This window comes from Nematostella vectensis, chromosome 8, assembly GCF_932526225.1.
Source record: "Nematostella vectensis chromosome 8, jaNemVect1.1, whole genome shotgun sequence".
In the NCBI taxonomy this organism is placed as follows: Eukaryota; Metazoa; Cnidaria; class Anthozoa; order Actiniaria; family Edwardsiidae; genus Nematostella; species Nematostella vectensis.
The window spans coordinates 3,750,051-3,774,545 of NC_064041.1; the positions used below are offsets into that span (position 1 = coordinate 3,750,051).

General features: G+C 43.0%; 2 protein-coding genes across 3 annotated transcripts in view; both read right to left on the bottom strand.

Annotated features, from left to right (window-relative positions):
- Positions 1-24,382, bottom strand: LOC5501358 (neuronal acetylcholine receptor subunit alpha-7). 2 transcript variants are annotated; one of them, XM_048731580.1, is made up of 14 exons: positions 24,251-24,382; positions 17,661-17,734; positions 16,878-17,147; positions 16,438-16,551; positions 15,778-15,941; positions 15,394-15,438; positions 14,710-14,819; positions 14,218-14,382; positions 13,263-13,449; positions 12,039-12,298; positions 10,468-10,641; positions 9,961-10,066; positions 7,683-7,933; positions 1-934 (listed from the first exon to the last, which is right to left on the bottom strand). In XM_048731580.1, exons 1-14 carry the CDS (start codon positions 24,286-24,288, stop codon positions 844-846), a joined length of 2,049 nt encoding a protein of 682 aa, XP_048587537.1. In that variant the 5' UTR covers positions 24,289-24,382; the 3' UTR covers positions 1-843. The 2 variants fall into 2 exon arrangements, with proteins under 2 accessions (XP_048587537.1, XP_048587538.1); XM_048731581.1 differs by lacking the exon at positions 24,251-24,382 and adding an exon at positions 19,645-19,833.
- LOC125570232 (uncharacterized WD repeat-containing protein alr3466-like) overlaps positions 24,278-24,495 on the bottom strand; it is a 3,869-nt gene continuing 3,651 nt past the window's right edge. Inside the window, exon 2 of the mRNA XM_048731583.1 lies at positions 24,278-24,455. Within this exon, the coding sequence (XP_048587540.1) occupies positions 24,278-24,455 (178 nt within the window). The remainder of the gene's footprint in view (positions 24,456-24,495) is intronic.

A 24,495-nucleotide genomic window follows, 5' to 3' on the forward strand; every position in this document is an offset into this window, starting at 1 on the left:
TTCTGAATCAAAAGTAATTTTATTTCATATGAGAATTTCAATCTAAGTAAAAAAAACTTAAATTTACAATCATTAAACTGAGGCATAATTCTTTGGTTAAAAAAAGCAAATAGCAAGGGACGGCTAGATCAATAACCCCCACGAAGATCATTCCAAGGGACGGCTGCTTTTCGTACTTCCTAATTATCCTCTTATTTATAGCCTCGAAGTTTTACTGCCTTTGTCCTTGCTTGTGTCGTCTTTTCCTCGTTACTACTTGTTGTAGGGCCATAGCAGGGGGTGGGTGAACGGGGGCACCCCCCCCCCCCCCCAATATTTTCAAACGTTATAAGGAAATGACCAGTAAAGGCTTGGGTGGGACCTCTAAAATTTTCTTAATGTTTCTGTATGGTACCTCCCCCCCCCCCCCCCAATATTTCAAGGCCTGCTACTGCACTGAAATGTGACTATAATTACCACACACAAAAAAACACGGAAGCCTAATTGTTGTATAAGTACTTTAGCAAACGTCCTCCTCGTTAAAATAATGAGATCCAACAGCTCCAGGTTGTGCCACGCAGTGAATACGGGGGACATAGTAACGCAACAATTCCTTGTCGTGACTTATGGGGGACATAGTAACGAAACAGTTTCTTGTCGTGGCATATGAAGGATATAGTAACGCAACAGTTCCTTGTCGTGGCATATGAAGGACATAGTAACGCAACAGTTCCCTGTCGTGGCATATGAAGGACATAGTAACGCAACAGTTCCTTGTCGTGGCATATGAAGGATATAGTAACGCAACAGTTCCTTGTCGTGGCATATGAAGGACATAGTAACGCAACAGTTTCTTGTCGTGGATCATGTCACGGGGGGCTGTTCCTCGGGCGATGAGAAGAAAAACACGGCCAGCGGTATCATCATGATGATAACAAAGATCATGAAGAATAACCTGAATCGAGAAGACAGAATTAGGAATACGGGCGAGTAGTTGAGCAAGGGAGCTAATTAGAAATGAGGGCAGGGATACAATAAGTAATCAAGCGAAGATTAGCAAGCGAGTGAGTACGGAATATCTGCACCATGTCAACGTGTGATCGAATCAAAAAACGCCCAGGGCTAACAAGAAATCCAAATCATTGTGCAATCAATGTTGACTCTCGCCGCCTGCCGGTCAAATTTACCCCTGGGTCAAACCAGTTAAGCTCGCATAATGTTTAGTAGGAATGCCTTTAATTCAATTAGGCAATGGGTGTAAGCCCGAACTACTAGTCTCATGGTACAACCCTTTCTTTAGTTGACCATAAATCAATTTTAAATCAAATACATTTGCTACGTGTGTTGGAGGTAGGATGAGAGAGGACCCGGCGTAACGCTGCTCAATGAATATCTGTCTCGATCTGTTTTGATCTCGTCACTTCGCTAGTCTGGGACTATGGTGCATATTTTTGGTTAATCGACATTTGATTTAGTTCATGTGATAATTAGTTTAAGCATTTCTCTCTGTATATAAGTTTGACAGCAGTCTCAAGGAATACCATAGAATGAAATAGGAAGTAACAATCATTGTAGAATACCCCCGGCCCCTACTCTTATTTTGTATGAAAGACAAAAGAAATACAGAAATAGAGTCTTGGAGATTGCGCGACATTGTCTAGGCACCAGACTGGACGACACAAATATATAGAGAGTTAGGAAAGATCGTAAGGGCCAAAGATTCAGAGAGGAAAGGGGCGTGGCCAGGGCCACATGATCTAGAATACATGAGAAAATGCCTTGAAAGTCCCTTTTGGACCCCCTCCTGTTAAAAATCCTGTTTCAAGCCGCTAGAGAACGAATAGCAAAATATTTTAGAATCCATCACACTAACAAAAGAAATATTTTGTGCTATCTGAGCCTCGGCATGGTTTTAGTATGTTCTTAGAATTTTAGAATCTCAGAATGGACGTTCTTATAAAGGTCCTTATAAAACGAGTGTCATTTGTGAAATTTTGGTATCATAATCTTATAGACAAAATCTGGTGTGTATATTTCAGGCTGTAATGTCACAGACATTCAAGGACATTTACAGTGCGTCGCAGGCCTTTATTTGTTTTATTTGGGGAGGGGGTTCTTATAAAAAAAATAGTTTATTCTTTGACATTATAAGACACAACGGTGGCATATGGTACTTCGCTCTGCAAGCGCCCCTCAATCTGCGCTTTTTGTTTGCCAAGCATGCATGATGTTTGCGGTAAAATGGAAGCGGCGTAGTTTGCATTGTTTTGGTAAAACTGTACTTGTACCGAACGCGTACAGGCTTGCACAGACCACCTCGGGATCTGTACCGAACACCAACGAGCCCATACCGAACATCTACGAGCCCATATCGAGCGCCTAAGAGCCCGTACCGAGCGCCTAAGAGCTCGTACCGAACACGTACAGGATTACAAAGACCACCTCGGGATCTGTATCGAACACCTACGAGCCTAACCGAGCGACTACGAGCCCGTACCGAGCGACTACGAACCCGTACCGAGCACCTAAGAGCCCATACAAACGCCTAAGAGTCCGTACCAAACGTGTACAGGTTCGCATAGACCACCTAGGGATCTTTACCAAACGCCTACGAGTCAATACCGACCGCCTTCGATCCCGTACTGAACCCCTACGCGTCATAACGAGCGCCTACGAGCCCGTACCGAACGCTTACGAGCCCGCACGAAATCATACGGACAAATATTGAGCCGGGTATCGTGATGAGTCGTAAGGGCGTGAGATTTTCACCTGTCAAGCACGGTAGCGGCATATTGCCACTCCTGATGATGTCATCTTTCTCGTTCTCCTCGTTGACTCACCTGTCTAGTATGGTAGCGGCGTATTGCCACTCCTGGGTGATGTCGTCTTTCTCGTTTTCATCGTTGACTCACCTGTCTAGTACGGTAGCGGCATATTGCCACTCCTGGACTATGTCATCTTTCTCGTTCTCCTCGTTGACTCACCTGTCTGGTATGGTAGCGGCATATTGCCACTCCTGATGATGTCATCTTTCTCGTTCTAATCGTTGACTCACCTGTCTAGTACGGTAGCGGCGTATTGCCACGCCTGGGTGATGTCGTCTTTCTCGTTCTCCTCGTTGACTCACCTGTCTAGCACGGTAGCGGAGTATTGCCACTCCTGATGATGTCGTCTTTCTCGTTCTCCTCGTTGACTCACCTGTCTAGCACGGTAGCGGCGTATTGCCACTCCTGATGATGTCGTCTTTCTCGTTTTCATCGTTGACTCACCTGTCTAGTACGGTAGCGGCATATTGCCACTCCTGGACGATGTCATCTTTCTCGTTCTCCTCGTTGACTCACCTGTCTAGTACGGTAGCCGCATATTGCCACTCCTGGGTGATGTCGTCTTTCTCGTTTTCATCGTTGACTCACCTGTCTAGTACGGTAGCGGCATATTGCCACTCCTGGACGATGTCATCTTTCTCGTTCTCCTCGTTGACTCACCTGTCTAGTACGGTAGCGGCATATTGCCACTCCTGGGTGATGTCGTCTTTCTCGTTTTCACCGTTGACTCACCTGTCTGGTATGGTAGCGGCATATTGCCACTCCTGATGATGTCATCTTTCTCGTTCTCATCGTTGACTCACCTGTCTAGTACGGTAGCGGCGTATTGCCACTCCTGGGTGATGTCGTCTTTCTCGTTCTCATCGTTGACTCACCTGTCTAGTACGGTAGCGGCATATGGCCACTCCTGGACGATGTCGTCTTTCTTGTTCTCCTCGTTGACTCACCTGTCTGGTATGGTAGCGGCATATTGCCACTCCTGGACGATGTCATCTTTCTCGTTCTCCTCGTTGACTCACCTGTCTAGTACGGTAGCGGCATATTGCCACTCCTGGGTGATGTCGTCTTTCTCGTTTTCACCGTTGACTCACCTGTCTGGTATGGTAGCGGCATATTGCCACTCCTGATGATGTCATCTTTCTCGTTCTCATCGTTGACTCACCTGTCTAGTACGGTAGCGGCGTATTGCCACTCCTGGGTGATGTCGTCTTTCTCGTTCTCATCGTTGACTCACCTGTCTAGTACGGTAGCGGCATATGGCCACTCCTGGACGATGTCGTCTTTCTTGTTCTCCTCGTTGACTCACCTGTCTGGTATGGTAGCGGCATATTGCCACTCCTGGGTGATGTCATCTTTCTCGTTCTCCTCGTTGACTCACCTGTCTAGTACGTTAGCGGCATATTGCCACTCCAGATGATGTCGTCTTTCTCGTTCTCCTCGTTGACTCACCTGTCTAGTACGGTAGCGGCATATTGCCACTCCTGGGTGATGTCGTCTTTCTCGTTTTCACCGTTGACTCACCTGTCTGGTATGGTAGCGGCATATTGCCACTCCTGATGATGTCATCTTTCTCGTTCTAATCGTTGACTCACCTGTCTAGCACGGTAGCGGCGTATTGCCACTCCTGATGATGTCGTCTTTCTCGTTCTCATCGTTGACTCACCTGTCTAGTACGGTAGCGGCGTATTGCCACTCCTGATGATGTCGTCTTTCTCGTTTTCATCGTTGACTCACTTGTCTAGTACGGTAGCGGCATATTGCCACTCCTGATGATGTCGTCTTTCTCGTTCTCATCGTTGACTCACCTGTCTAGTACGGTAGCGGCATATTGCCACTCCTGGACGATGTCGTCTTTCTCGTTCTCCTCGTTGACTCACCTGTCTGGTATGGTAGCGGCATATTGCCACTCCTGATGATGTCATCTTTCTCGTTCTAATCGTTGACTCACCTGTCTAGCACGGTAGCGGCGTATTGCCACTCCTGATGATGTCGTCTTTCTCGTTTTCATCGTTGACTCACCTGTCTAGTACGGTAGCGGCGTATTGCCACTCCTGATGATGTCGTCTTTCTCGTTTTCATCGTTGACTCACTTGTCTAGTACGGTAGCGGCATATTGCCACTCCTGATGATGTCGTCTTTCTCGTTCTCATCGTTGACTCACCTGTCTAGTACGGTAGCGGCATATTGCCACTCCTGGACGATGTCGTCTTTCTCGTTTTCATCGTTGACTCACCTGTCTAGTACGGTAGCGGCATATTGCCACTCCTGATGATGTCGTCTTTCTCGTTCTCATCGTTGACTCACCTGTCTAGTACGGTAGCGGCATATTGCCACTCCTGGACGATGTCGACTTTCTCGTTCTCCTCGTTGACTCACCTGTCTGGTATGGTAGCGGCATATTGCCACTCCTGATGATGTCGTCTTTCTCGTTTTCATCGTTGACTCACCTGTCTAGTACGGTAGCGGCATATTGCCACTCCTGATGATGTCATCTTTCTCGTTCTCCTCGTTGACTCACCTGTCTAGCACGGTAGCGGCGTATTGCCACTCCTGATGATGTCGTCTTTCTCGTTTTCATCGTTGACTCACCTGTCTAGTACGGTAGCGGCGTATTGCCACTCCTGGGTGATGTCGTCTTTCTCGTTCTCCTCGTTGACTCACCTGTCTAGTACGGTAGCGGCATATTGCCACTCCTGATGATGTCGTCTTTCTTGTTCTCCTCGTTGACTCACCTGTCTAGTACGGTAGCGGCATATTGCCACTCCTGGACGATGTCGACTTTCTCGTTCTCCTCGTTGACTCACCTGTCTGGTATGGTAGCGGCATATTGCCACTCCTGATGATGTCTTCTTTCTCGTTTTCATCGTTGACTCACCTGTCTAGTACGGTAGCGGCGTATTGCCACTCCTGGGTGATGTCGTCTTTCTCGTTCTCATCGTTGACTCACCTGTCTAGCACGGTAGCGGCGTATTGCCACTCCTGATGATGTCGTCTTTCTCGTTTTCATCGTTGACTCACCTGTCTAGTACGGTAGCGGCGTATTGCCACTCCTGGGTGATGCCGTCTTTCTCGTTCTCCTCGTTGACTCACCTGTCTAGTACGGTAGCGGCATATTGCCACTCCTGATGATGTCGTCTTTCTTGTTCTCCTCGTTGACTCACCTGTCTAGTACGATAGCGGCATATTGCCACTCCTGGACGATGTCGTCTTTCCCGTTCTCCTCGTTGACTCACCTGTCTGGTATGGTAGCGGCATATTGCCACTCCTGATGATGTCGTCTTTCTCGTTTTCATCGTTGACTCACCTGTCTAGTACGGTAGCGGCGTATTGCCACTCCTGGGTGATGTCGTCTTTCTCGTTCTCATCGTTGACTCACCTGTCTAGTACGGTGGCGGCATATTGCCACTCCTGGGTGATGTCATCTTTCTCGTTCTCCTCGTTGACTCACCTGTCTAGTACGGTAGCGGCATATTGCCACTCCTGGGTGATGTCGTCTTTCTCGTTCTCCTCGTTGACTCACCTGTCTAGTACGGTGGCGGCGTATTGCCACTCCTGGACGATGTCGTCTTTCTCGTTTTCATCGTTGACTCACCTGTCTAGTACGGTAGCGGCATATTGCCACTCCTGGACGATGTCGTCTTTCTCGTTCTCCTCGTTGACTCACCTGTCTGGTATGGTAGCGGCATATTGCCACTCCTGATGATGTCGTCTTTCTCGTTTTCATCGTTGACTCACCTGTCTAGTACGGTAGCGGCATATTGCCACTCCTGATGATGTCGTCTTTCTCGTTCTCATCGTTGACTCACCTGTCTAGTACGGTAGCGGCATATTGCCACTCCTGGACGATGTCGACTTTCTCGTTCTCCTCGTTGACTCACCTGTCTGGTATGGTAGCGGCATATTGCCACTCCTGATGATGTCGTCTTTCTCGTTTTCATCGTTGACTCACCTGTCTAGTACGGTAGCGGCATATTGCCACTCCTGATGATGTCATCTTTCTCGTTCTCCTCGTTGACTCACCTGTCTAGCACGGTAGCGGCGTATTGCCACTCCTGATGATGTCGTCTTTCTCGTTTTCATCGTTGACTCACCTGTCTAGTACGGTAGCGGCGTATTGCCACTCCTGGGTGATGTCGTCTTTCTCGTTCTCCTCGTTGACTCACCTGTCTAGTACGGTAGCGGCATATTGCCACTCCTGATGATGTCGTCTTTCTTGTTCTCCTCGTTGACTCACCTGTCTAGTACGGTAGCGGCATATTGCCACTCCTGGACGATGTCGACTTTCTCGTTCTCCTCGTTGACTCACCTGTCTGGTATGGTAGCGGCATATTGCCACTCCTGATGATGTCGTCTTTCTCGTTTTCATCGTTGACTCACCTGTCTAGTACGGTAGCGGCGTATTGCCACTCCTGGGTGATGTCGTCTTTCTCGTTCTCATCGTTGACTCACCTGTCTAGCACGGTAGCGGCGTATTGCCACTCCTGATGATGTCGTCTTTCTCGTTTTCATCGTTGACTCACCTGTCTAGTACGGTAGCGGCGTATTGCCACTCCTGGGTGATGCCGTCTTTCTCGTTCTCCTCGTTGACTCACCTGTCTAGTACGGTAGCGGCATATTGCCACTCCTGATGATGTCGTCTTTCTTGTTCTCCTCGTTGACTCACCTGTCTAGTACGATAGCGGCATATTGCCACTCCTGGACGATGTCGTCTTTCCCGTTCTCCTCGTTGACTCACCTGTCTGGTATGGTAGCGGCATATTGCCACTCCTGATGATGTCGTCTTTCTCGTTTTCATCGTTGACTCACCTGTCTAGTACGGTAGCGGCATATTGCCACTCCTGGGTGATGTCGTCTTTCTCGTTCTCCTCGTTGACTCACCTGTCTAGTACGGTGGCGGCGTATTGCCACTCCTGGACGATGTCGTCTTTCTCGTTCTCCTCATTGACGCGCTTCGTCAGAATATCCAAACCCTCCACTATCCTCCCCTGGATCACCGTATTTATGTTGGGTTTCCTTGTAGGAAACGGTGAAGAGGAAATCTTTCGTCGGTGGAGCTTGGTTTCCATGACAACGCCAGCAGTGTTCAGCACAGGCTCGCTGCGGTATTTTGATGGATGAGTGTTTGGTTGCTGAAAGAGGAAGTTTTTTTTTTCTAACTGAAACTTTGCGGGATTTTAGGGAAACACAAAGCGATAGCTGGGTGTTTGTTGTGAGAGAAAGGAAATTAATACAGTATAGATGTCAGGCAATATCAATTTATCACACAAGGTTAAATACGCTTGATCCCTGGTACCGTACTAAGGTACGCCCCATCCCCGGTACCGCAATAAGGTTCGTCCAATCCCGGGTACCGTACTAAGGTACGTTAAATCCCAGGTAACGTATTGAGGTACGTCCAATCTCGTGTACCGTGACAACGGTTGTTTATCCCTTGTACCGTAATAAGGTACGTTTATCTCTTGTACCTTAATAAAGTACGTTTATCCCTTGTACCGTAATAAAGTACGTTTATCCCTTGTAGCATACTATGTACGCTTATCTCTTGTACTGTAATAAGGTACGTTTATCCCTTGTACCGTCATAAGGTACATTTATCCCTTGTACCGTAATAAGGTACGTTTATCCCTTGTACCGTAATAAGGTACTTTTATCCCTTGTACCGTAATAAGATACGTTTATCCCTTGTACCGTAATAAGGTACGTTTATCCCTTGTACCGTAATAAGATACGTTTATCCCTTGTACCGTAATAACATTCCCAGAAATAAGGGACATTAGCCAGCGGTTTCTCTGGGCTCACATTTTGCTAGGCCCGCGAGGAATAACAGCGGTATCACAAATAAAAACGAGATTCCGGCCCGCACAGGGGCTTCCCTTTTGTTGTTACACTAGAAGTTTTTAATCAGGTTGACTAAAATTCGAAATAAAAGTAGTATTAGCGGTATTTAAACGTGCAAGGGGCATCTCTGATTTGATACGTCCAATAATAATGGAAGTGCGGCAGTCTTGCTGAGGTTGGCAAACGTTATATGCGCAAATTTAAAACAAATGTATTTTAGAAAGGCTTTATGTGTCTATCCCAGAAAGCCGTGGGGCCGTTTAAAAACAAAATGGAGAACGGACGAACGGAGAGAAGTTGTTCTTGCGAAGCGCACCGTTTTCCTTGCTTCAGTCTGTATCTTAATGAAAACAATAATGGTTCCTGAACTAGGCATAACTACATCAAATGTTATTTCTTCGGGAACAAGATTGGAAGGCGCTACTGCCTATTTTATTGGCCAATTTGATGGAAGGATAGTCGATTTACCAATTTCGAGTCCTGCACCTGTGATGCGGCGAACAGTTCTACCTTTTAAACGACTACTTTTATGCCCGATTTCAATAAAATTACGGAGAGTGTATGGAGGATTGTATGCTCTCAAGCGAACAAAAGTGCAATGTCCAAGGAACAATTATAGGGCTTTCTCTGGCATCGTTTGAACGGAAAGTGTATCACTCGAATGGCAAGGTTTTTTTTCGAGTCCTGCATCGTGAGCCCAAAATCTCTGAAACGAGAAAATTTGATAAATTGTGATGTCTCCCCACATTTCCTTATAATAAATGGCAGCCATTTTGACATTGTATGTGCACTATTACGCATGCGTGGCGGCCATGTTGTCTCTTATTTCTGGGAATGAGGTACGTTTATCACTTGTACCGTCAAAAGGTACATTTATCCCTTGTACCGTAATAGGGTACGTTAATACCTTGTACCGAAATATGGTACGTTTATCCCTTGTACCATAATAAGGTACGTTTATCCCTTGTACCGTAATAAGGTACGTTTATCCCTTGTATGTAATAAGATACGTTTATCACTTGTACCGTAATAAGGTACGTTTATCCCTTGTACCGTAATTAGGTAACTTGTATCGTGACAAGGGTCGTTTATCCCTTGTACCATAATAAGATACGTTTATCCCTTGTACCGTAATAAGGTACGTTATCCCTTGTACCGTAAAAGGTACGTTTATCCCTTGTACCGTAATAAGGCGCGTTTATTCCTTGTACCGTAAAAGGTACATTTATCCCTTGTACCGTAATAAGCCACGTTAATCCCTTGTACCGTAAAAGGTACATTTATCCCTTGTACCACTAGGTATGTTTGACCCGGGTACCTTTTCGGTGATGCCATGATTCCTTTTGGTAGGGCTGCCCCACCCTACGGATATCCTCCTCTCCTCTAGGGCGTGGTCATCACGTGCCACTATATACGACTGGGATCTGATGGACAATAATATCTTTATTATACCCTTCACGGATGCAAGTTTGTTTCCGTGAGTTTTCGTGTTGCGTTACCATGAGTTCTCGTCTTGCGTTACCGTGAGTTCTCGTGATGTGTTACCTTAAATTCTCGTGGTGCGTTACCTTGTGTTCTCGTATTGCGTTACCGTGCGTTTTTGTGTTGCGTTACCTTGAGTTCCCATGTTGCGTTACCTTCTATTCTCGTGTTGCGTTACCATAAGTTCTCGTATTGTGCTACCTTGAGTTCTCGTGTTATGTTACCGTGAGTTCTCGTATTGCGTTACCGTGTGTTCTCGTGCTGTGCTTCCTCAAATTTTCGTGTTGCGTTACTTTATTTTCTCGTGTTGCGTTACCATCAGTTCTCGTGTTGCGTTTCTTACCTTGAGGTCTCCCTTCCTGTTATGCCGCACAGGTTCTCGCCGTTTGTCATGCACGACCTCACTCCCTTGTCCTCGGGTTTCTTCGTGATGACGAAGAACAACATGGACGCGATCCATTCATTGATGATAATACGCATCCGCTCCGGCATTTTCGTCTGGCCACAGTAGTTATACCTAGCACCATATATGGTCAATATTACAATAATTAGCTATACCTAGTACCATATATGGTCAGCATGACAATAATTAGCTATACCTAGTACCATATATGGTCAGCATGACAATAATTAGTTATACCTAGCACCATATATGGTCAGCATGTCAAACTGTAGTTATACCTAGCACCATGTATGGTCAGCATGTCAAACTAGTTATACCTAGCACCATATATGGTCAACATGTCAAACAGTAGTTATACCTAGCACCATATATGGTTAGCATGTCAAACAGTAGTTATACCTAGCATCATATATGGTCAGTATGTCAAACAGTAGTTATACCTAGCACCATATATGGTCAGAATGTCAAACAGTCGTTATACCTAGCGCCATATATGGTCAATATGACAAACATTATTTATACCTAGCACCATATATGGTGAGCATGTCAAACAGTAGTTATACCTAGCACCATATATGGTCAACATGTCAAACAGTAGTTATACCTAGCACCATATATGGTCAACATGTCAAACAGTAGTTATACCTAGCACCATATATGGTCAACATGTCAAACAGTAGTTATACCTAGCACCATATATGGTCAGTATGTCAAACAGTAGTTATATCTAGCACCATATATTGTCAAAATGTCAAACAGTAGTTATACCTAGCACCATATATGGTCAATATGACAAACATTAGTTATACCTAGCACCATATATGGTCAGCATGTCAAACAGTAGTTATACCTAGGTAACGTAAAAAAAGCTTAATCGGTGCGTTTCGAACGACATAAAGAATCTTGAGAATGCACAATACGATAAAAGATTAAGTTTTCCTACAATGGCGGCCGTTTTTTTTGCATTGTGAAGGAATCTCCAGTATTGAAAACACTGTGAGGGCGAAATGCCTACCTCAAATGTAACGATTTTTTATTGAATTTTGCCCTGATCATATTCGCGCTTTTTATAAACGCTGCGACAAAAGCTACAAATTTCAATCAAACTTTTGCGTTAAAATGTAGAAATGTAGTCACAATCAAATGTAGTCACATTTGATAATTTGTTTGTTTTTGCTTTTAAAAGGGATTCTCTATATGACGATTCCCTAATACTTGGTTGCTTGTACCGCCTTTAAGCTTGGTTTGCGAGGCAGATTTCTCTCTTATTTGTTGTGAGATGAGCTTAAAGACTGCATAAAGGCTGATTTAGACAGCACGATTTAGTCGTATGCAACTTGCCCGCGACACCATATTCTGCATCCCGAGTCGTACATTGCAAATCAGCTTACGAATCCGTCACGACGTTCGACCACGAAAGTCGTAGTGTGTAATTCAGGGCTAAGACAGGTCGCATACGACTAAATCGTGTTGTCTAAATCAGCCTTTAAAAGGAGTGGTTCAGGTGTTACCTTAAAACAATAGTAGAGGCGACGATAGCAAAGAATACGTCAAGCATAATCATGGCATAGAAGTAGCCCAGAAGGGGTATGCTATCCGAGGTGGACGGCAGGGTGTTAGAGGCGATGTTCAGGAAGACAGTGATGGACAGTAGTACTGTGATGTTAAGCGTGATGCGCTCTCCGGAGTCGGGCGGCAAGCAGAAGCCGATTAGAGAAAAAACCACGATCATGGTAGATGGGATGATCAAGTTGAACACGTAGTACCGCACCTACAAGCCGTAGTATGGTAAATGATATACGGGAGCGATATTACCCATAAACGTGATGATTACATACATCACTAGCAACATCATGAACGCCTCATCATCATTACAACTACCATCATCATTGCACCTACCATCATCATTACACCTACCATCATTACCACTACCATCATCATTACAACTACCATCATTACCACTACCATCACATTACCACTACCATCATCATTACAACTACCATCATTACCACTACCATCATCATTACAACTACCATCATCACCACTACCATCAACATCATCACTACTTTCATCATTACCACTACCATCATCATTACTACTACCATCACATTACAACTGCTATCATCATTACCACTACCATCACATTACCACTACTATCATCATTACCACTACCATCATCATCATCACTACCATCACATTAACACTACTATCACATAAACACTACTATCACATTACCACTACTATCATCATTACCACTACCATCACATTACCACTACCATCACATTACAACTGCTATCATCATTACCACTACCATCACATTACCACTACTATCATCATTACCACTACCATTATCATCATCACTACCATAACATTACCACTACTATCACATAAACACTACTATCATCATTACCACTACCATCACATTACCACTACTATCAGATTAACACTACTATCATCATTACCACTACCATCACATTACCACTACTATCATCATTACCACTACGATCATATACACTACCATCATCATTACAAGGACCATCATCATTACCACTACTATCATCATTACCACTACCATCATCATTACAAGGACCATCATCATTACCACTACTATCATCATTACCACTACCATCATCATTACAAGGACAATCATCATTACCACTACTATCATCATTACCACTACCATCATCATTACCAGGACCATTATCACCATTCCCTATTATGCCAATACTACTGACCTTGCGCCTGAGGTGAAAAGTGTAGGTAATATCAGAGAAGGTGTCCTCACAGCAGGGGTAGAGTACCTTGCGTACGGTGACAGGTGTCTTTATCACCTCCCACTCGCCATTCTTGATATACGAAGACATGTCCGCTTCTACTTGAGCCGTTAGCATATCCATGTGCTTTGTGCTGAAGGTCCAAGAACTGTGGGAAACCAGTTCAACAGGTTAATAACCAGTCCATCAGAATACTAACCAGTCCATCAGGATACTTACCAGTCCATCAGGATACCAACAAGTCCATCAGGATACCAAAAAGTCCATCAGGATACTAACCAGTAGATCAGGATACTAATCAGTCTATCAAGATACTTACCAGTCCATTGGGATACTAACCCTTCCATTAGGATACTAACCAGTCGATTGGAATACTAACCAGTCCATCGAGATACTAACCAGTCCATCAGGATACTAACTAGTCCATGAGGATACTAACAAGTATATTGGAATACTAACCAGTCCATCAGGATACTAACCAGTCCATCAGGATACTAACCAGTCCATCATGATACTAACCAGTACATCAGGATACTAACCAGTACATTGGGATACTAACCTTTCCATCAGGATACTAACCAGTCTATTGGGATACTAACCAGTCCATCGAGATACTAACCAATCCATCAGGATACTAACCAGTCCATCAGGATACTAACCAGTCTATCGGGATACTAACCAGTCAATCAGGATACTAACCAGTCCATCAGGATACTAATCAGTCCACCAGGATACTAACCAGTCCATCAGGATACTAATCAGTCCACCAGGATACTAACCAGTCCACCAGGATACTAACCAGTCTATCGGGATACTAACCAGTCCATCAGGATACTAACCACTTCATCAGGATACAAACCACTCTATCAGGGTACTAACCAGTCCACCAGGATAATGGTTGGTGTGATAAACTTACCCGAATGTCATGTAGCAGTACTGTTCGTCAAACGGGAACCAGCGTATGTTGATTTTACACGAGAAGAGGAACTGAGTTGCTGCAAACCAATTGACAGTTCCGTTACTGTTGATCACCACTTTCGTCTTGTACTTTTCTGGACCGCCAGCAAATCCATTAGCCGCACTGTACAGCAAAAAGGTAAAAGATGGTAGAAACAAAGGCAAAAGATGGAAGAAACAAAGGCAAAAGATGGTAGAAACGCACACAGGTAAGGGTCTTAGGAGGTTACGGCTAGTTGTGGTAAGTATTTGGTCTGGTCCGAACTTAACTAGATTAGTTTTAGGCCAGTTGAGAGTTAGGCCAGATAAGAGGTTAGGGTTACTAGGTTGTAGATGATGATATCTAGGTATTCAGTGTAATGTTACTAGATCAGGGTAACACTCACTTGTTGTATAGGATGATGATATCTAGGTATTCAGTTTAATGTTTTTAGGTTACCAAAAGACTCACTTGTTGTATAGAATAATGATTGGCAGCCAGACCATGGTAGGTGTGACGTTGATTTCTTCTATTCCCCCATAGTCACTTGGGTCCCAAGTCAAGAACGGGTCTTTCCAGTTCTTAAGATCAAACAGAGGCAACGAGGCAAGAATGGTTTCAAGCTCATCAACAATGGTAGGTATTCGCGAGTTTGAACATGGTGTACAATGGATTGAGCAAGTTTGGATATGGTATACAATGGATTGAGCAAGTCTGGACATCATATACAATGGATTGAACAAGTTTGTACATTGAATACAAAAGAATTAAGCAAGTTTGGACATTGATACAATGAGTTGAGCAAGTTTGGACATCGTATGTACAGTACAATGAATTGAGCAAGTTTGGACATCGTATACAATACATTGAGCAAGTTTGGACATCGTATACGATATATTGAGCAAGTTTGGACGTCGTATGCAATGAATTGAGCAAGTTTGTACATCGTATACAATAAGTTGAGCAAGTTTGGACATTGTATACAATAAAATTAACAAGTTTGGACATCGTTTACAATAAACTGAGCAAGTTTGGATGAATGACATTTTTAACAAGTGGTTCTTACTCGTTGTCTTTGTGTGAAGTAACACAACTCAAGGGAGCATCGAAAGAATGGTTTAAGAGCACTCTCTTGGTGTGAACATATTGAATTACCTGTGTCGTCCAAACGTTCACTCGCACAGCTTCAGACTTGCCGTCCTGTTAAAGGGCACGAAAGACTCATGAGAAGCAGGAATTAACTGCGGAAAAAGGCCCAAAGCAATCAATACTCCCCAATAGCGATCATATGTAGTAATAGCAGTTAAAATAGCTTGCGCAAGCAATAACGGCAGCACCGATGCAAAAGGGCAGGTACTTCGGCATCACAAGACCGGCTTCAGCAAAGTCAGTAACGCCTTTACATGATAACATACTTCTATGTGATAGTTCCAAGTAGCAACAGCAGAGAAGGCACGGGGGTATTATCAGCTGTCTAGTAAGAGTCGCGGTAATAAAACAAAGAAAAGGTAAGAGTATGGTAAGACCAAGTTAACGTACCACGTCGACAATCTGGACAAGCTTGAGAGCGAAGTACACCTTCAGTTGCTCGTGGTTGTTCATGACTGGGCGCACCTCTTTGTCGTAATCATTATGGTACAGGACATCTTGAAGTAGGCGGTGTTCGGCCGACATCGCTACCTTACCGTCTGGTCCGACCTCAGCTGCGATAATCAGTATATAGAGCATTATTAAGACAGGAAGGAAGGACCGGTCTCAGTTGCGATAACCAGCATATAGAGCATTATAAAGTCACACATAGAGTAGCCAAACAGGTGCGCTTTCCTAACCTCAAAATATATCTACTGAATTATTTGTTACTAAAGGCATTTTTTATGCACTCTCGCAGTCCGGTGATCGTTTTCGTATGGTAGAATACCAGTCCGAGAGAGAGCCATCATAGCGCGCGACACAGAATGGCTGCTGAGCCTAAATGGGTAAGGTCGTCAGATAGGGTATGTTCTTTAAGTACTCGCACTGTGAGTGAATAAAGTAGAATGCTAATGGTACGGGTGAGATACTCGGATTACACATTGTTTCCTATCATCTGTTGTCAATCCCGTTATACATGTCCAGATAGCTCCCCTCTATGTCCTCTGCTCTCCACTCGCGCACTCATCTCGGGACCACACGTACGGTGTGTCGATTCATTACACTTACGTTTTTCTTCTTTATTAGGGTTACCGCCTCCGTATTGCGTGTTCGAACACTCGTTGCCTTGTGATGTGGTGCCCGTACTTTTTGTAGGGGATTGCGTTGGTGAGAGAGGGATTTCTTGAGGGAAAAAAGCATAAGGATAAATGGTAGGAGCAAAAGAAGTACTTGAGACATTATCGGTTTTCAGGAATCTTAAGCAAAGACGTGGACGACGGCGGCATAAAAATCGAATTGGACTAAGAATTTAATGACAGCAGGTGAAAATGCGTTGTGGGAACCATTAAAAACCTCGGTCTTTTTAGGACGCGGAAGCTTCCCTTAAAGCTTCGATTTTTCCATTTCTAATAATTTGGAAATGAGCGTAGAGTAAGAACGTACTTTGCTTTGCTTTGCTTTCATTGTCTTAATCGTTGTCGTGGTAATTGCTTACGAATCCTACTTACTTTTCCAGGCCATGTAGACGACAACGGACCTCAGGCCATCATTGAAGGGGAGCTCCGCGACCTCACACGACTCGACACTGAAACACACTACCACGTAACACACGTCTCCCAAGATATAGGCCCTGTCGCCCCGCCCCCTTAAGCACACCAGGTCAATACACTGGTCCACAGTATCCACCGGGCCCAGACGTGTGTAGGAGCCCGCAACCACGCCCCTAGCCAAGGTCACGTTCTGCTGGGGTGTGGACGGCACGCATTGTGTCTTGTATTCTAGGGAATAAGGACATTGCGATCACCTGAGCAGGCCACGTGATAAAAAGAGCGTGGCACGCATTGAGTTTTATTGTCTGGGAAATAAAAACATCGCAATCACGTGATCACGTGAATCACGTGAAAAGCGCGAAGGCACGCATTCGGTCTTCTTTTTCTAAGCAATGGCCCTTTTTTAATACGTCGCGCTCCTGTCGTGCCGAATCTAATTGCCTATTTGTGACGACGCAAACACATTGGGTTCAACATTAATTCAAACGTCGCACTAAATAAGTCGCGATCAATAGATTATGAGTAATAAAAGTTGACTTGATGCGGAGTTTCTGTTGCACATAATGAAAAAAAAAATAGGGTATTTGATTCGGCACATCAGAAGCTCGAAGTTTGACTGGGGTAACGCCGCGCTTAGTGCCGTGCCAAACTATACTGATTCAGAAGTCGAACTATTCATGTGCCGAATCAAAATAATTCGATTACGGTATGCGTTTATTAATTGATGATATAATCCATTACCTTGCTGGGCGGCTGCGATAGCGAAAAATACACAAAACACAGCAAACTTGCAAGCTCTTAGGACCATTCTGCACCTGCAACACATGCGCATAAGATCATACTGAATCATGTGATCATTTTTTGGGGGTTGAGAGGGATGTCAACTAGATTTAATAGAGATATATATAAATATTTTTTTCTTGAGGATTCTTTATCAAGCCAGCTTTATGCCTTTTTAATTAATAGCTAATTGATAGTGGAATCCCAACTTTCTTTTACAGGGTATGCAAAGGGAGATGAACTGCTTTTTAAAAAAACGAAACACTGTTTGATATCACACGCGTCTTGACACTACGTACAAAGCAAATCAACTGGGAACACCAGGTGGAACCCGACCCGACGGAAATTTTCAGCCCGCTACCCGGTAAAATTTTTAAATCAACGCCGAACGGTTTCTTCCTTACCCGACGAATAAGTTGAGCGACTAGCGGTTAATTAAAATGAGGTGACCCGGTGGAAATTACAAACCCAATGAATTCCCAGAGAAATCCCGACGAAGGTCACGGTTTCGCAGGGTTTGTTACAGAGGGCGTGTGGGAGCCAGCAGACTCGTTCCCAGTATTGGCCGAGAGGGAGGGGTGCGCATTCATAGGTATCATATTAAAAAGCATTTAAAGATTCTTTTATAAAAAATGACCCACTTTTTGGCCGCCAAGGGGGGGGGGGTGTGTGCCAGCGCCCTGCGCACCCCCCCCCCCCCCGCGTACGCGCCCCTTATCCAGGGGTGTGAACGTGTGTCATCATTAATGGCGCAGAAGCCAACGACGTCGTTTTATTTCTAGTGTAAGTAAAAGTAATATAGTTTATTGAAGCCTTTTGCAGTGTGTTTGAATTACAGGCTATGTGCGCAACTAAAGGAATTTTAATAAGTGGTTGAAATCTTACAGTAACAATTTAGAGTAGCGATCTGCATTTACGGGGACAGGGTGAGACTTCCTTCCAGACCTAAGGCACATGCTGTGTTTTAAATCAATAATTCTGTCATGGATCAGGGCATAAAACGGACTACTAGGCTTAATATCGTTAACGAATTTCTTACACTTATCCACACGTCTGTCTTCTAAAGTCATGATGTTGGCTCGGACGTAGACACAGTGTTAAAATATTAAACGCAGACAGGTTTGATAATTTTCCGCAAGGATTTTGGAAATATCACTATAAGGCACTAGTGGTAAGGATGGCCCTTTTATATTATATCAAGTATATAATATCTTTTGATTATCTACGAAATCTGAGCAATGAAAGCAAGTATATCTCATGGCTAAACTGAACACTACAAGCATAATTGCACGTATCATTATTAAAAAATGCTTGAAAAATAAAAAAAACAAATGTAGTAACGAAATATAGTAACCGTAAAGTAATGGTGTAGTCATAACTCTAGATGTTTGAACCAAATAAACACCATCGACTTATCTAAACACCATAGCAATTAGCAACCTATTAATCTGATTTAACAAATGTGTCAAATTTAGTATAATACTTGAGCCTCCATACGCATTTTATTCCAAAACAGGAATCGAAAAGGAAAACCTTCCAGCGTTATATACCTCACTGTAAGATTTTTCGCACTAAAGTTCCAATAAGTCTTCAGGGAAAAGCCGAGCTTTTGGGAAAACTTGCATATAATTGCTAGTACACTTCCCTGAATACACCTATTTCACAAAAGGTTGTTAGTGCAAATGGTAAATGGTTTATGGGTACTACTTATTCGTAAAATTAAAGGTGTTAAATAAAGTACAGCAATGTCAGAGCCAAGCATTGGTAACATTTAATGGATAATTGTTTTGATTTATTCCATATTCTTCGAGACACATGGTTTGGTTCGTTCGTAGAACTGCCATTTGTCAATCGCAATTTGCCATTTGCACTGACAACCTTTATTGAAATAGGTGAATACAAACATGCTGAACGTTTATTGTGTAATGGCGCAAAGCGATTTTACCTGTTAGATTCGTGCACTCATCAAAGGTTTGTTAAATGTCCTTTCCCAGTAGAAGAAATGAGAAGTCGTTTCAGGAGTCAAGAAAATCTAGGTTTTAATCTGGTTAGCTGGCGCTTTGGATGAAAAATTCATTCCTGTGAGAGTGTGAGCCGAGTACCTGTTAAAGAGGGTGTAGCATTGGTCGACAGAAGTAAACAAATCAGCACTAATGCAGCGACACGCATTTTGGCAATCAAACTTGGTCAATATTAAAAAACGGCTAATCAAAAAAAATGTTTTTTTTACTCAAAATCCTAATTATGAGATAGACAGTCTACGTGCATTTCAGGCAAGTTTCTGAGAATATTTATCGCTCTACTTTTTTTAGAGTACAATCAACCACCTTTATGGAAAACCTTTCTTCTAAAACACAAAATTTTAATTTATTTTTAAGATGAATTTTATATATTTAAAAAAAAAAGAATACGATAATTTTCATTATGATAATTTAGATATAACTACGGTATTCGATAGATTATTGCCAGTCTATCAACCTAATCGAAATATCGCTAGATCCATACCTGTTTGATCAAAATGTAAGCAAAACGGCGATTTCGAAATTAGATACATAATAAACGGTTAACTAATGCTGGTATGGGAAACAGCAATACCTTTACTCCCGTTTTGACATTTAATGGGCTAGTCAGAAACAAGTCATCGTTAATGAGAAAAGCAATTTTACAGGTGAATTACAAGTTAATGTACCTTGACTAAGTCATTTGTTAAAACAATATATCCTTATTATAGATGATATGTACTGTACGAATTGTTTTTTACTTGTTAAATATTCGCGAGCAATGAACTTTCGTGAAACCGATATCATCAATTAAGTTAGCATATCACAAAAAAATGTTTTTTTTTTATTAGAATATCACATAAATGCACAAAGCTAAAGGTACTTGGTATTCATTCATTAAAGATACAAACAAGGAGAAACAGGATTTGCGGTCAAACATTAGAATATGAATGAACAATATAGCAGGTATAAGCTATGAAGATACAACTTTTTCAACGTTGCTGAGTAACATTCCCTGATTCCAATCCTCCTGCTATAAACAAGTCGGAATACCAAAGCTGCGTTTTTTTTTTCCAAATACGAAAGCTAAGAATTTTTTCCAAATTGCTAAGTTTCTCTTGGGCTGTGAGGGGGCTTATGTTTTGTAAAGGCACAGCGAGAGAGGGATTTAGATTTGAGCCAAAATATAAACAGCTTGACGCGTTCTGGACGCTTAGACGCGTGAAGACATCGCGAGACCCCTGCTGGGGACTCGCAGTACGAGCCATCGGCAGGACCTACAGAACTACTCGGGCTAAGAATCTTAATAAAGAAAGATAGAACATCCACCCAGAGACACAAATTGGATCAGTGCGAAAGGATCAACCGTTAGATGAACAGAGCATTTTGGTAACATCATTGGCCACGAGGATGCATCACATCTAGATTGAAGAAACAAAAGTTCAGATAAGAAGTGTCCGAAACATGGAAATTTGAAACACGGGGGTTTAAACAAAGCTGGAACAGTGAATTAATATTTTTGGTAATGTTGGAACGCAGATGTTGTGTAATTGCCTTTTGAAGGGAATGAAAAGCAGGGATAGCGAAACTCTCGGAGGTGACTGTTAACAGGAAAAACGTTTTTTATTGATAATAACGGATTTTCGCTCATGCAGAACTTACTGGACACAACAACAACAGTCTTAATTAATTGCCGTATAATTTTTGGAGGACAATATAGAAGTCTTGACGAGCAAGAGCCGTAGGACGTTGTCAATTTTTACAAGAGATGGAGAGGCAAGATAGGTCTAAAGAAGGGAATTCGCTCGGTGAAGTGATATCCAGGCTACATGGGCTGAGGGTGCAGATAGAGGCGATGGAGAGGGAGGTTCAGGGATTACGGCAGGGGTACAGCGGGTTAAAGAGGAGGGTAAGGAACCTAGAGATGACATCCTCGTGCCATGGATCTAGGAAGACTAGAAACACGGCCTAAAAGTCGGATAGCAGGCGCTCACAGGGTGGGGGGGGGATTTGCAGAGTGCGCGCGCACCCCTTACCTCTTGGTGGCCAAAAAGTGGGTCATTTCTCTTAAACACGAACGCGCGCTATATAAGGGACTTACCTAAAGGTGATGTTACACACGTCGTTTTTTGGCGTCATTTTTCCGCGATACGCTGTTGCGCGGAAAAACGACGAGTGTAACAGGCTCAGATTTGTTAGTTTTCGGATACGGCAACGTGTTGCGAGTTTTTTATTCGATTTCAAAATCTTGCAACGCTAATTGACGAATATCGACGGAAACGACGCGTGCAACAGGTCTATGGACAATTTTTCGCGCAACTCCTTCCCAAAGTATCTTTAAACAGATATATCATTGTATTATTATCTAAAACCAGGTAAAAAACATTATTTTTTTAAAATAGTTTACAAATACATAATCTAATAATACTCTTTTTATAAATCGTTAGTATATTTTAATGTATATATATATATATATATATATATATATATATATATATATATATATAAATATATGTAATAATAATAATTTTATTTATTATATAGCGCAAAATTCATTATCTTTATGATCTAATGCGCTTAACAACAACTATTATACGTGTGCTAAAACTACTAACTATCCTATACTAGCTATAGTAAAAATATATATCTAAAAATACACCAAATTTAATAAATGAGACTTTAAAAGGTTCGGGCGTTTGTCCTTTGTGCTAAAAACGGTATGTGAATAACTACTTACTAACCGAGAGTTAGGTTATGCCGGGAAATATCAAACTGAGGCTTTGGCGCATCAACGGTCGAGGTTAGTAAGTTGTTTATTATATGGCTTTTTCAAATAAAAATGACCAGAAGACAAATCAACTTTCGCTTTCGCGCGAATATCGATTAGTTTATCGATCGATTTCAAAAAGGCGGGAAAACAAGAAACACTCGCGCGCTGCCAAATCAAAAATGTAAATGAGTGAAAAGATTCAACAACAGGTAATTGGACGACTTTTGGGCTATTTTATTTCTATTTGCACCTTTTGGAAGCTACAGGTTTTATTATAGGTGAAGTTGATCCAAACAATAACAAAGAATTAAGCTCAGATGCCAGTCTTCACGGCATGAATGGACTGTTTAGTTCGAAAACTCCACGGTATGTAGAGAACAAACTTCTGAAGTAAAATGAAAAGGCCAATCGCTTTGTGCTGCTTTATGATTTGATGGAAATATTGCATTAACAAATAACAGGTACTACTTTTATCCTAAAGAGACTTTTCTGGCTGTCTGGGTCTTTACACCAATTGATATATATTCATTTGCCTTTGTTTATTCGAAATAAAAAAACTTAAGCTTTGTATTTCTTGGCTATCGGTGGCGCTCGCCGGCTCGTCGTCTTGTTTTTCTTTTTGTCAAAATTTTCCTCTTCAATCTCTTCAGGATAATAAAACTCCGACTCAGAGTGCTCGTCCATTCCCATTTTTTTGGTGGCTTTGGTTTTTCGGTGGATTTTGTTTTAGCGAAATTCGTGCAACCGAACAAAACAACACAAAAAAGCTCACTAAATGTCCCGCTCCGGTACGGAAAAAGACGGCCCGCCAACCAACCATTTTTGCTTCTTCTAGGTGTTAGAATTCGCTACTCGAAAGTTCGCTGTCGCTCATTTAGAAGTTTTAAAGTGGAAAAAAATTTTAAAAAACAGAAGATTGTGAAATTTTTTTTGTAGGGCAATACGGAATTCCGTAATGCCCTTAGAGACGGGCAATACGGGAATGTCACGACTACCAGTAGCCATATAATAATTGTTTTTTTGCCATTTACAGGATGTTTTATTGAGATGCACTCATTTGACATTTGATCCTGACAGTAAAACGAACAATGACTGAATGATACAGCTTAGTCTAGGGACCTGGATTAGATTGTTATTGACGGTTATTTGCTTAACTATATTTAATACCAATGAACCACTGGGGGGTTATGATACTAATGCAAGCGTATTTGCAATACAGGCCGTAACTAGGGGGGAGGGGGGTGGTTGCAGGGGGTGCGAACGCACCACCCCAAAACGGCCGAAAGTCCATATTCGGTTCTCAATGAGACGTGCTTTTCGTAGACAAAACTTAAAAGCATAAGCTAGATCACTCCGGTATGTAGCCAAATCCGACAATAAACGTCCCGTGGAGATACTGCAGAGGCATTTTAAACCTTTTTGTTTTTTCGTGGGTGGTAAGATTTTTATCAGAAAACCTCTCCCTCCCCCAGAAATATTAGGTCCACTTTTTTGGATTTCACATCCCCCCCCCCCCCCCCCCCCAAAAAAAAAAAATCCTGAGAACGGGCCTGCAACATGTGATGTACTTCTGCACCTTCCTGATTCAATCATGGCTGCAACGAGAGCGTTTAAGATGCTTTCGAATAGTATTATTTGTACAGCTCTCAAGCATCTACTGTCTCGAGCTCTGTAGGGTAGAAAGAGAGATCCCAAACAAGCAGAGGTCTCATGCCACGCCCAAAACGAAGGGGGAGTTATGCCCCCGGGTCTGGACTAAATCATGTGGGATAGCGTCATACCTGTCATACCAGTTATGCGACAAAAAATTACAGCACATCGTGAATCAACTCTGCCGTGCGCGCTACATATACGCCACCCTCGTATGACGTCACTGCTAATCTATTGCTGGAGCATGCGCAGTACAGTAGCTGAGCCTTGGGATCCGTGTGGGAGTCCAGGTCACGGTAAGTTTTCAACTCACTCCCTGATTTGGAGTCCCATATCCTGGTGAATGCAATAGAGGACTTAAGTAACAAGGCGACCA

Excerpts from the sequence above, each read along its gene's own strand:
- LOC5501358 (XM_048731580.1), bottom strand. The coding sequence starts at position 24,288 with ATGTGCTGTAATTTTTTGTCGCATAACTGGTATGACAG. Across the intron at positions 16,552-16,877 it reads CGTCTACATGGCCTGGAAAA|AAATCCCTCTCTCACCAACG; the intron begins GTAAGTAGGATT and ends TTTTCCCTCAAG. Across the intron at positions 15,942-16,437 it reads CCCTAATAAAGAAGAAAAAC|CTGAGGTCGGACCAGACGGT; the intron begins GTAAGTGTAATG and ends TGATTATCGCAG.